This window comes from Cariama cristata, unplaced genomic scaffold (genome assembly GCF_000690535.1).
Source record: "Cariama cristata isolate BGI_N322 unplaced genomic scaffold, ASM69053v1 scaffold7705, whole genome shotgun sequence".
In the NCBI taxonomy this organism is placed as follows: domain Eukaryota; kingdom Metazoa; phylum Chordata; class Aves; order Cariamiformes; family Cariamidae; genus Cariama; species Cariama cristata.
This window is the reverse complement of record NW_009616913.1, coordinates 34,000-45,785: the sequence shown is the minus strand read 5'-3', so window position 1 is coordinate 45,785 and position 11,786 is coordinate 34,000. Positions and strand designations below refer to the sequence as shown.

The window sequence follows — 11,786 nt, the reverse complement described above, 5'->3', positions numbered from 1 at the left end:
CAACCTCTCTTCCAACACCTCTTGAGTGGGTGGACCTCAAGGCAGGGACTGAGGGAGCAACGTCCCTCCCACTGTAAGTGAAGAACAGGTTCGAGACCACCTGAGGAACCTGAACATACACAAGTCTATGGGACCCGATGAGATGCATCCCAAAGCCCTGAGGGAATTGACTGATGTAGTTGCCCATCCATTCTCCATGATCTTTGAAAAGTCATGGCAGTCAGATGAAGTCCCCAGAGACTGGAAAAAGGCAAACATTGCACCCATTTTTAAAAAGGGTAGAAAGGAGGCCCCCAGGAACTACCAACCTGTCAGCCTCACCTCTGTGCCTGGGAAGATCATGGAACAGATCCTCCTAGAAGCTATGTTAAGGCACACGGAGGACAGGGAGGTGATTTGAGACAGCCAGCATGGCTTCACCAAGGGCAAGTCCTGCCTGACCAGCCCAGTGGCCTTCTATGATGGAGTGACTGCATCAGTGGACAAGGGAATAGGGATGTCGTCTATCTGGACTTCTGTAAGGCCTTTGTCACGGTCCCCCACAACATCCTTCTCTCTAAAATGGAGAGAGACAGATTTGATGGATGGACTGTTCAGTGGATGAGGAGTTAGCTGGATGGTCGCATCCATAGAGTAGTGGTCAACAGCTCAAAGTCCAGATGGAGATCAGTGACAAGTGATGTCCCTCAGGGGTCTGTGTTGGGACCAGTACTGTTTAATATCTTCATCAGTGACATGGACGGTGGGATTGAGCACAGCCTCAGCAAGTTTGCAGATGACACCAAGCTGAGTGGTGCAGTTGACACGCCTGAGGGACGGGATGCCATCCAGAGGGACTTGGGCAAGCTCAAGAGGTGGAACCATGTGAACCTCATGAGGTTCAGCATGGGTCGGGGCAATCCCCAGCATCAATACAGGCTGGAGGATGAAGGGATTGAGAGCAGGGAGGACTTGGGGTGTGTTGGTGGATGAAAAACTGGACGTGAGCCGACAATGTGTGCTGGCAGCCCAGAAAGCCAGTGGTGTCCTGGGCTGCATCCCAAGCAGGGTGACCAGCAGGTCAAGGGAGGGGATTCTCTCCCTCTGCTCCGCTCTGGTGAGACCCCCCCCCTCCCTCTATACATAAGCCCCTCTGGGGCCCCCAACACAAGAAGGATATAGACCTGTTGGAGTGAGTCCAGAGGAGGCCACAAAGATGATCCGAGGACTGGAGCACCTCTGCTGTGAGGACAGGCTGAGAGAGTTGGGGTTGTTTAGCCTGGAGAAGAGAAGGCTCAGGGGAGACCTTAGAGCAGCCTTTCAATGCTTGAAGGGGACTTGTAAGAAAGATGGGGATGGACTTTTTAGTGGGGCCTGTACTGATAGGACATGGGCTAATGGTTTTAAACTAAAAGAGGCTAGTTTCAGACTAGATTAAGGAAGAAATTTTTTATGATGAGGGTGGTGAAACACTGGCACAGGTTGCCCAGAGAGGTGGTAGATGCCCCATCCCTGGAAGTGTTCAAGGTCAGGTTGGACGGGGCTCTGAGCAACCTGATCAAGTTAAAGATGTCCCTGCCCATGACAGGAAGGGTGGACTAGATGACCTTTAAAGGTTCCTTCCAACCCAAAACGTTCTATGATTCTATGGTAAATGAAGTAAAGTTGTAAAGAAATAACTCCTGTTAAGTTTGAAGGCATCTTCCTGTGGCTTCTTGCTTACCTGAGGGAGGTACTGTGCATTTGCACTGGGAGGTTGAAGCCGTGCTGTAGGAGGGCTGGCAGTGGCAGATGAATTCTAGGGAGCTATTTTCCAGCAGACCCTGCCGTGGTGCTTAGGACCTGTGTCTTGATGATGCTTCAGCAGGGATAGAGGCTGAAGAAAACAGTGACTTCCTAGCACTCTTTTTCTCTGTAAGGGCCCTGCTCTGGTTCATGCTCTGTATCCTGGGGCTCGTAAGCCTTGGGAGCAGTGGACGCACGCAGTGAGTTCTGGTACTGTCTGCCCACCGCTTTCCTCTTCCCGGGCAGTTGCCGTGGGAGGGCTAGGAGCAATGAACACTTGGAGGCACTAACACCAGCTAGGGCTTTGTGCTGCACAGAAGGGTCTTCTTCCTGAGCTTTCTCATGGAGTTACTTTCGGGCCTTTTGCACTGGAATGAGCTGTCGTTGTGGTGTGTACACAGCCTTGACAGAAGCCATAGCAGCATTTACGGGATGCAGCAGTGACTATAAACCTGTTCTGACATCTTCCTACCATCAGAAGGTCTTCGTGCTCCTCACTGCCGCAGTTTGGCTCTCCCCTGATACCCAGTGCACACTTTGCAGTTTCATCAAATGCATTCATAAGGTGTATTCTGAAATCATGTGCTCTCTATTAAAAGGAGGACTTGATGGCAAAGCATATTATCAAATATTGATTCCCAGAATAATCTTTGACACAGTTCATGATTGTCTGCATCTCTCTTCTTTTCAGCTTTCTGCTTTCCCGAATCCAGCAGAGGACCAGATCCAGCAAGAAGAGAGGAGGTGGAAGAAGGCACTTGAAGAGGACTGAACATTTGCACTGGTGCTGTGAACTGCTTTGGTGGTGAAAGGTCAATGTCAAGACTGTTGACCCATGTTGGCTATCGGTTTGGGGTGGATAATGGCACTCAGTAGTTGTGTAAATTGGAGCTCTTCACCTGCAAGCTTTAGAGTTTCTCTCCTGGGAAGGCTTTACTTAATGACTTCTGGCTGCTTTCTGGGCTGCTTGAGATGTGCTGGCAAGTTGATAAGCAGCTGGAGGCTTTGTCTGAGGATGTTCAGTGGAGTAGGTAAAGCGACGGTGGTAATATTTTCATCTTACAGAGAGGGAACTTAGGTCATGCTTTCAAAGGTTGAAGTTTAGCCTTGCTGGAGAATGAGGTCTTCAGTCAGTTTGCTGAAGGTAATAGGTTATTGGTCCACACCTGCATTGCACATACCAAGGGGAGGATGTCTGCTTTGTTTGGTTAGAGCTGCCTCAGGGCCAGGGTTATCTGGCCCAGCTCAGAGAGACTCCAGCAGAGCCAAACCTTGCCCTCCAGGCCAGCAGCGTGCCCGCTGGGTGTGGGAGGTGGCTGTATGGGCAGGGGGCTGATGATGTTGGACTTGCAGCCCTTTGGGAGCTGCGCTTTCATAGCAGCATAGGTGCAGCAGGATTTCCTGTGGCAAGTCTTTCTTGTGTGTGTTGGCAAAGATGTTAGAAATTATCTAACTCCTGGCATACAAGTTATCTGTGAATTAGACATCACTGATGTGTTGGATACTGATTTTCTTGCTATCATTCAAAAATCAATGCTTAAAAATAACGATGCTTTTAACGGCCTGGAAGCTGTTTTATTTACTTTGGCTTTGTTTCTTCCCCATCTGTCAGACGCTGCTTTAGGGCAGGTTGTGCAGAAAAAAGCCTGCAGGCCTGGCTTTCTTTGCTGTTTAATTAAGTACTGTTACTGTGCAAGTTGAGGCAAATGTACCAAGCGAGGTCTGTGATGACTAAATGAATGTCTAGCCAGCAGGAGCATGTGTGTGTGTGTGCATGCCATGTGCTCTCTGAGCTGGGATTGTGGGTGTGTGCCTGTATGTGCCTTTGGGCCTGCAAATAAAAATACAGTGGTCTGATGTGGGATAACCACAGCAAGTCCTGCCATTGAGATTTTTAGGTGGCTCAGCACAACAAAACAACTGTTTGTGCAGTGCTTGTGTTCCCAAGTGCTCAGCACTTGGAACTGGAGCCAAACCGCTCAACTTCTGATGCATTCCTGTTGTCCGGTTTGTCCTAGAGGTTCAGTCTCAGTAGGATGAGAGTCCGAGAATATCTGGCCGTGGAGTGGTTTAGCTTTTGAAGTGACCCCTGCCTTGCCTGGCAGTCGTGTACTATGTGTTCTTACCTAGCTGGGAGGTTGTACCTTGCAGTCAACACAGGGCATGATGAGCTCACTCTCTTTTCCCTTTTTCTTTTTTAGTTTTTGAGCTGTTTGTATATGTGGATCATCCTTTCCTACTTGCTTTTCATGTAGGTGCTTCACTGTTACTCCATTCTCTCGTACTTCATTACTAGCATCTCGCAATCTTTGTTGTATTTGAGCCAGCATGCCTCATAAATGGTTGCCGAAATCGCTTTACCAGACAGTCCTCTCATTTTAAGTATGGATTTTACTAACCCGAAAAAAGGTTGTTCCAATTCACCGGCCAAAGTAGCCTATACTGGCAAAAGCACTTTTGAGGCAGTGAAATTGTGTTGCTGTAGGGCTTTTGCCAATACACCGATCGCCTGGAGCCTGTCATGCCTCGCAACTGGCATTCCTCTGTCAGCAGAGGTTCTCAGTGCAAATCCTTACCACATCCCTGGGTTTAGAGAAGGATGAGGGTCCTGCACTGGGGAAGAGCAGAGGCAAGGGACAGACTAAGGGGCTTGCCCAAGGCCGTGCACAAAGTCTGTGTCACAGTGGAGGATTGGAGTCAAGCTGTTCAACTCCCAGTTTCCCAAACTAATCTTCAATTTGTTACCCCTCCCTTTCATGTGCAGGTTCCATCATAGAGTTCATTCTTGTTTTTTCCTCCTATATTTATGCATTTTGTTTTAGGTAGAGCATTATTTCTCCTTGTTGCTTAGATTGCGGTGTGTGTGGGCATAGTAAGAACCTGTTGTTGATTTCTGGTGAATTATATAAAAATACCCCTCTTCATTGTATGACTAAATTTCACAGCCTATATCCCATGATTGCTTGCTTAAATTTAGCTTACTGATGAAGCTGCTGTCTATTGGACTGGACTAAGTGAGTTTCATTATTGAAGTGCTTTTGATCTTCTAACCACTTTTTCGGTTAGGAAAGCGCTTCCTGTTATGAAGCTCATGTCTAATTTGTATGTTTTAATGCATTTATAAATACACCCCTGTGGCATAGCTTGCCATTTTCTGTCCACTGGAGAGCTCGTTTGTAATTATTGATGTGATTCAGAATAGACCTTTGCCTCAGTGTTTTAAAATAGAATATAACGGTGTGTGTTAATTAACGTTGCTGCTTCTTGTCTGGTTTCAGGAGTGATTTGTGTCACTTCTGAGGGTCTGTTACAAAGACAACTGAAGCCAAGAGACCCTGGTCATGGCAGTGAATTCAGGATGAGGTCCTACCATGTTCATCCTGATGCTGTGGCACAGATCTTTTGGGGTCTGTGCTTTTTGGGACCATGAAGCACAGAGCCTGAAGTCACCCTTAGCCTGCGAGGCAGATTGTGGCTCCCTGGGAAAGGCATTTCACCAGCGTCTCTTGCCCTCACTTGCTTTCCCTGAAGACCAGTGTAGCTCCCCAAAGCCAGACCCTGTCTTGGGAGGTGGCAGGGCACCCTATGTGAGGCAGGGAACACAAACACATGACTTCCAAAAAGAGGGTCTGGAGAGAGAGCTGCCTTTCCCTGAATAGCTTGCTGGGTGAGTCATTAAGCATGCAGAGGCAGCCAGTGCCATCAGCTCTGCTCCTGGCTAGGAAGGATAGATCAAACAGGAGACAGCCCTGATTGCTTTCTGATTCATGGCCTGCCATCCCTTCGTGAATCACTGTGCTTTATAAACCTGCAGCTGTTCCCTGCCAGCTTTCTGGAAACGGAGAGATCCTTTCCTCCCAGCAGCAAAGCCAAGCCACCTGAAAGGTCTGTGTGTGGTGGTTGATGGAGCAGGACCTGTGATCTTGAGGGGAATGTCAGACTATCCGTCACCTGAGTGCAGGTACAGTCTAAGCTGCATGTCTGCCCGGTCCTCACCCAGAACGAGATGCAGCTCAGTCTGGGATTTCTGAGCTCTCGGATCAGAAGGAGGGACAAGTTAGCATCCCTCGCTAGGGCCCAGCACCTGCTGATACGTGGAAATAGCTGTAGTGGCTTTTTTTTGACAGGGGTCATAGTTTGAGGGGAAGGACGAAAGGTTCCAGAAGTCCTCTGGAGCAAGAGAGGAACTGGGCCAAGGAGCCAGCCCAAGGACAGTGAGCACTGTTACTGTCCCCTGACTATCAGTGATATGAACCAGGGTCAGTCTCAGCAAACCTGCGGTGCGTTTTTCTCTACATACGGCCCTGATGTTAGAAGGGCTGGGCAAAAAACCAAGCACAGCCCTTGGAGTCTGTTACTGGAGCGTGTCTCTCGGGTCTGGGCTGAAGTACCTGTTCTGGGTTGTGCGGGCGTGCGTGGCTGTGGGAGCCTGCCTCACTGCTGCCGTTCTTCTTCTGTGACTAAATGAAGCCTCTGGGAGCTGTAAATCTGTCACCTTCCATGAACGTTCTGTTCACGGGGCGTCTTCTCATTGAGAATTTAACAAGTCTCTTCAGTGCATATGGTACCGCCAGCATCCATTCCTCCCCACTGCCCCGGGCCTTTTTGTGCTGCAACACGGTAATTAATCTGAGCACTGCTGGAGGTTCTGATCTCTTCTGAAGATAACTCTGAAGAGTTACTCTCCTTAATATATGCCACCGTCTCAGAGCTGCTCCCTTTGCCAATGAAACAGCCGTCTGGTGCCAACTGTTGTTGCCAGATGTTATTCTAGAGAAAATGTTTCCTTGTGAAACAGTGATGGGGGACAGGCATAGGTGGGACTGCTGGCACGTTCTCACCTTTGCCTTCCCTGTTAGCTTCATTTATTTGTTTCTAAAGCACAGGCCTGGTTGGCGTTTTTGGGTGGGCTGGAGTGAAGCAAAAGGAAACAGTTCCCTGCAAATAAAATACAATTATGCTGCAGAATGGGCAGCTGCTGTTCTCAGCCTTGGTTCATCTGGCTCTAAAGCCAGATGTTAGCAATGTAGCAGCAAAGATAGTACTGACTGACCCAACTCGATAGCCACTTGATGTGCAGCCTGGCTGTGTGTACCCATTGCCCGCTTTCTTTACTGTCAGGTGTTTTGGAGTGGGCTTGCCAAGGTAGGTGAGTGTCTGTACTGCATGGCTGAGTTGCAGCTGTGGTGGGTCCCCGGAGGAATCTCGCATCACTTGTGGGAAGAAATTTTGTAACCTAAGCAAGCATGAACTCCATGCCTCTGGAAAAAGGGGAGAGGCTGTTTGCCTGCCTGGTTCCAGCGAAATTGCCGCTTTAGGAAAGCGTTTTGCTCTGATATGGGCGCAAGATGTTTGCATCATTCCCTGCTGGCTAGCAGGGGAGGAAGGGGATGATTTTTTTTAATTGACTGCAGGAGGGGTGGTGTGGATTTGGTTGCACTTCTGCAAACTGCCTCACATGGGTGATGCTGGCAGTGATGCACTGGGCAGTGCCTTTGTTCTGTCTGCCTGGTCAGGCAGTGGTGCGAATGTTTTTTTTGAGAGGTTCAGACCTTCTGGCATGAATAAGAGGCAGTGAAGTGACATGGAGCTGCACTTGCTGCAGACCTGCTTCTGAGAAACCTGTTAAAGAGTGTAGCAGATCTGTAACACTGCACTGGGACTGACCCACCACGAACTTCCATTCGTTATGTATCTGCAGTGGCGTTTTATGCTATCAGATCATCTGAAGCTAACGGTTATGTTTCTTCTTCTTAGTAGCTGGGACAGCTGTCCTAAGAGACAGCTGGCTGGTGAGAAGGGCCACGAGAAATAAGCAGAGTGAAGAAGAGAATTAATTACTCCAACATATTGCTGAGGTTCAAAAAGAATAGGTCATTTAAGTGGATAACAAGTACGTTCCCAGTTACAGTTTTAAAGATTAAAAATACCCGAAACTTAGAGAGGGATCTATTTAAGGCAGTTGTAACTAATGCCAGCGAGGAAAGAATGTTCTTTGGAGACAGATTATTCCATAAATGTCAAAGACAGAGGTTTCTGTTGCCGTCTTCAGAAGCAGCAGTTACAGGCTACAGTCAGCCAGATACTAGGATTTGCTGGATAACAGGTCTGGGATTTAATTTATTTCAGTTCAAATAGGAAGAAATGAGTGTCAACTGTGCTAAAGTTTCCTCATCGTAACGTTGATTGCAATTCGTGGTTTTTGCTTGACTACTCGCACAGTGGTAGGTCTGATCCCTCCACTGCAGGTATTGATCTAAAGGAGAATGAGTCTCCAGAAGTGACAGCAGGATGAGGAGAGAGGAGGAGGATGAAGGCAGCACAGGAAGGCCACATGCTGGTACCATCTGCCTCCCCTTCACACTGTGCGAGGTCTCGTGCTGTGTAGGTCACCCACATGGATGTAAGAGCTCTTTATCTAAGCAAGCACTGTCTGGCATCATCCCTGAAGTCAGCTGAATGGCTTGCTCACTGGCTTACTTCAGCAAAAGGTCGGAAGTGTGAGTTCTTGCAGGAGGAGAGTAGTAGTGCTGGCCTTTTGGGAGAAGGGATGTGATGACTGATTGACTCAGGCTTTTCTGATTTTTTGGGGGGTTTGTTTTTGTTTTTTTTTTTAGGAACTTGCTGAGCCAGAAAGATGCGTGAGTATACGGAAAAGAAGGAGACATGTGGGACCATCTGTCTCAAGTACCTGCTCTTTATCTTCAACTTCTTTTTCTGGGTAAGCTACAGTCTGTTTCAGAGGCACTGAGATGGCACTGCAGTTTTGATGTCGGGGCGCAGAAATCTTAGGCTTGGTGAAGTCTTTGACAAAAAGCACTGATGTCCGTAGGACACAGATTTCATTCTGTGGAGTGAAATCCCATCCCTTGGGCTTGCCTGCCCAGGCTGCAGAAGTTATGCTATGACACTGTAGTCTCTTGCTGTTTCTAGGTCATGTTACCAAGTATAGAAAATAACAGGCAGCCTGAAAACATGCTTTGTTTTTTCACCTGGCTTGCTTTTTCAGGGAGTTTGAGGACTCCGCTATCTTGCCATTCCCCCTCTCAAAATGGCAGAGAGAGTCCTGGCAGTGGAGTGGGACAGCTAAAGCAAGGATAACAAACACCTTCTTGCAGCTGGGTCCACATTATAGAGCTTCCCAAAGTCGTGCTTGCCACCAGAAAGTGACTGATGCCAAAGGATTGTTTTTTCCTTTGCTACCTGGGACAGAGCATTGGTATCCAGGTCGGACCTTTAAGGAACACTGTCTGAGCTTACCAGAAGCTGCTTAAGCCCTACAGAAACACAAGGCTTGCAAAGAGAGAAGGGACTGCTAGGAGTCTGGTTGGCTTCTCCGTGTTTGTTTGCTGCAAGGGTTAGAGTTTAACGAGCCAGGATGTTTAGCTCCTTGACTGCTTTCTCCCTAGATGTATAGTCTAGGAAGGAGATATTGGGCATGGTTGTAATTTATTGGTAGTTTTGCTCCCTGGTGAGCAGTGGAAAGCTGATGTAAAGCTGATTTTTTCCCCTTCTGCTTCTAGGTAGCACCGCAATAGATTTGACATTTTTTCATATTTGCCCAGGTAACAGTGTGGCTACATTTGGGAAAGCTCTGGTCCAAGTATGGATTGCTGTGCACAGGTAGATACTTCAGATAGCTTCTACTTCAGGCTGCCTGAGGTGCTAAACTGGCCAGCCCCTCCTGGTGCACTGGAGCCTGCTCCTGGTCCCAGTGAGACCTCTGGGAGTCCTTCTTTTAGTGTAGATCATCTTTGGCTCCGCTTACGGAGATGATGCACATCCTGGTATCCCAGTGCAGTTGCTCTGGGAGGTGAGGAAGTTCATGCATCAGATGCCCTTCATTTTCTTGCTTCTCGCTCTCCCTAGCTGGCTGGCGGGGCTGTGATGGCAGTGGGCACCTGGACCCTGGCTGAGAAGAGTGACTACATCAGCCTGCTCTCCTCCAGCACGTATTCAGCCACTGCTTATATTCTGGTGGTGGCTGGGGTAGTTGTCATGGTTACCGGCATCCTTGGTTGCTGTGCCACCTTCAAAGAACGTCGGAATTTGCTAAGAGTGGTAAGTTTTGCTTGGTTGTTTTGTTTGGGAGAGGATTCACCCCATTTGCTCTTGAACCATGCTGGGAGGGAAGGAAACATCTTGGTTGTGTTCTGCACCAACCTTATTTGTTTGTCCTAGAGCAAATACCACTAAGGCCTCCAGCTCCGAACAGCAGTGCTGTCCTTGTCCTAGGAGGCAGGTTCTACTACAGAGCTTTTCCTTTCATCTACCCAAAGAATGTGCTTACTACTGCATGGTTCAAAAGTACAAAGCCTAGTTGTAATGCCGGTACTTTGTATAAGAACATCTATTTGAAACTATTCAAAACAAAATCTCATGGCTTTTGTCTCTTCTTTCTTCCCTGCCAGTCCCATGTTCTCTTTTGGAAAATGGGAAGAGAGAGGAAAATATGAGAGACCTGTAACAAAACTGACTTTTAATGACAGTAGGTTCAAGCCAAATTAACGCACTTTTTTACTTGAGTGTCAAAAATGAGAACATTTCCAATGAATATTTTCTTTGGTTGCAAAAGAATTATTTTTGTTTTGCTTCCACAAAAAAAGCCACACTGTTTTGATAATCTGCTGCCTCTTTTACGCCTTTCCCTGTGTTACTTTCTGAGCTCCCTGCTCACCCACCTACACTGGAATTTTTGACCAGCCCTAGGGTTTCTATTCTGCTTCCTCCCTCTCAAATCTTCCTTTCAGTCTGGAGTGTGGCAGCAGTCCCTTTTAGTATCTGGGTTACAGTGGTGAGTGCAGTGACTGAAATAACAGTTGGTGGCTCTTTGCTTTCGCAGTTACAGAAGAGGGTACTTCAGCAACTCTTCACCAAGCTCCTTCCTTTGCAAATCCTCGCTCACCTGACTGTCCTAGTTCCCCTCTTTCATTTGGATAGAGGAGCAGAAATAGGAATCATGAGCAAACCTGGTGCTTGTACCGCTGTTTTGAAGGCCTGGTAATGCCTGAGAGAGGCAGAGTAGGGCCAGGGAGAATAAAACACAGAGGAGGACACAGTGAGTGCATTGCTGGTGCTTGTTCATTAGGCTCCTGGTCTGCAGCAGTCCGTTTTGGTCTTGCTTCACTTACTCTCCATGCCAAAGAGATCTCTCTTGGTCTTTTTACCTCAGCCAGAAGTTATGGATGAAAATCCGGTGGGGTTTTCTTTGTTATTCTGCCACAGAAAACGAATAATTGTCTCGTGGGAACAAAAGGTCGCTCTGTCTCCTTACACTACGCGTCCTTTCGGAGTGGCTGGTTGCGACAGGCCTATTGTCTCTTCTTGCTTGTGCTCTGCTTGAGTTGCCAGTGAGTAATCTACACAAGAGATAGGGCTGTGCTTGCCAGGGCTGGGTGAGCCTGGCTGGGGGCCTTTGCCAGCGCTGAGCTCAGACAGTAATCCTGACAGCTTCACAGTCAGTGCCCCGGAGTCTGTGCCAGCCTCTCCCAATTTCTCTCTGTACCAAAGGCCCACATAAATTTGGGAGGGAGTGCTGTAAGCAGCAGTCTCCACTCTCCCCAGTGCCTCCTTGGTGCTTTTAAAAATCAATTAATTACAGCTTTGGGTACTGTTTGTAAAATGCATATCTGGTTTTTAGTTTGTTTTTCTGTTGAAGACTCAGGAAGCTCAGAATTTTTTTGCCGCCTTTCTATGTATGAGTTTTATGAGCCTGGTTCAAGGCTTTTCATAGTATTTCATTGCTCATCACTGACAGCTGTGGTGCTTTTTTTTATGTCATTGCTTATTTGCCTTCCTTATGTCCCTCCTTAGCCAGGTGATGTGCAGAGGCTTGGGCAGCCAATGTGGAGTTTCTTTGGCTCCGTGAACAGGCATGGCAGTGGACTGGCCGTGATGCTGCAGTCTTGCTCTCTACAAGCACACAAACCACTACTCTGTTATACTCCAGTCAAGATGCATGCTTTCATACACAAAAGCATGCAAGCAGGAGTCTCAGGAAAGAACCCATCCAGTAGAAGACC

General features: G+C 47.9%; 1 protein-coding gene across 1 annotated transcript in view; it reads left to right on the top strand.

Annotated features, from left to right (window-relative positions):
- Positions 1 to 2,455: 2,455 nt before the first annotated feature.
- Positions 2,456 to 11,786, top strand: part of CD151 (CD151 molecule (Raph blood group)) — a 19,373-nt gene continuing 10,042 nt past the window's right edge. The window contains exons 1-3 of the mRNA XM_009700324.1: positions 2,456 to 2,576; positions 8,382 to 8,485; positions 9,634 to 9,825. Of these exons, the coding sequence (XP_009698626.1) occupies positions 8,402 to 8,485; positions 9,634 to 9,825 (276 nt within the window). The 5' untranslated portion in view covers positions 2,456 to 2,576; positions 8,382 to 8,401. The remainder of the gene's footprint in view (positions 2,577 to 8,381; positions 8,486 to 9,633; positions 9,826 to 11,786) is intronic.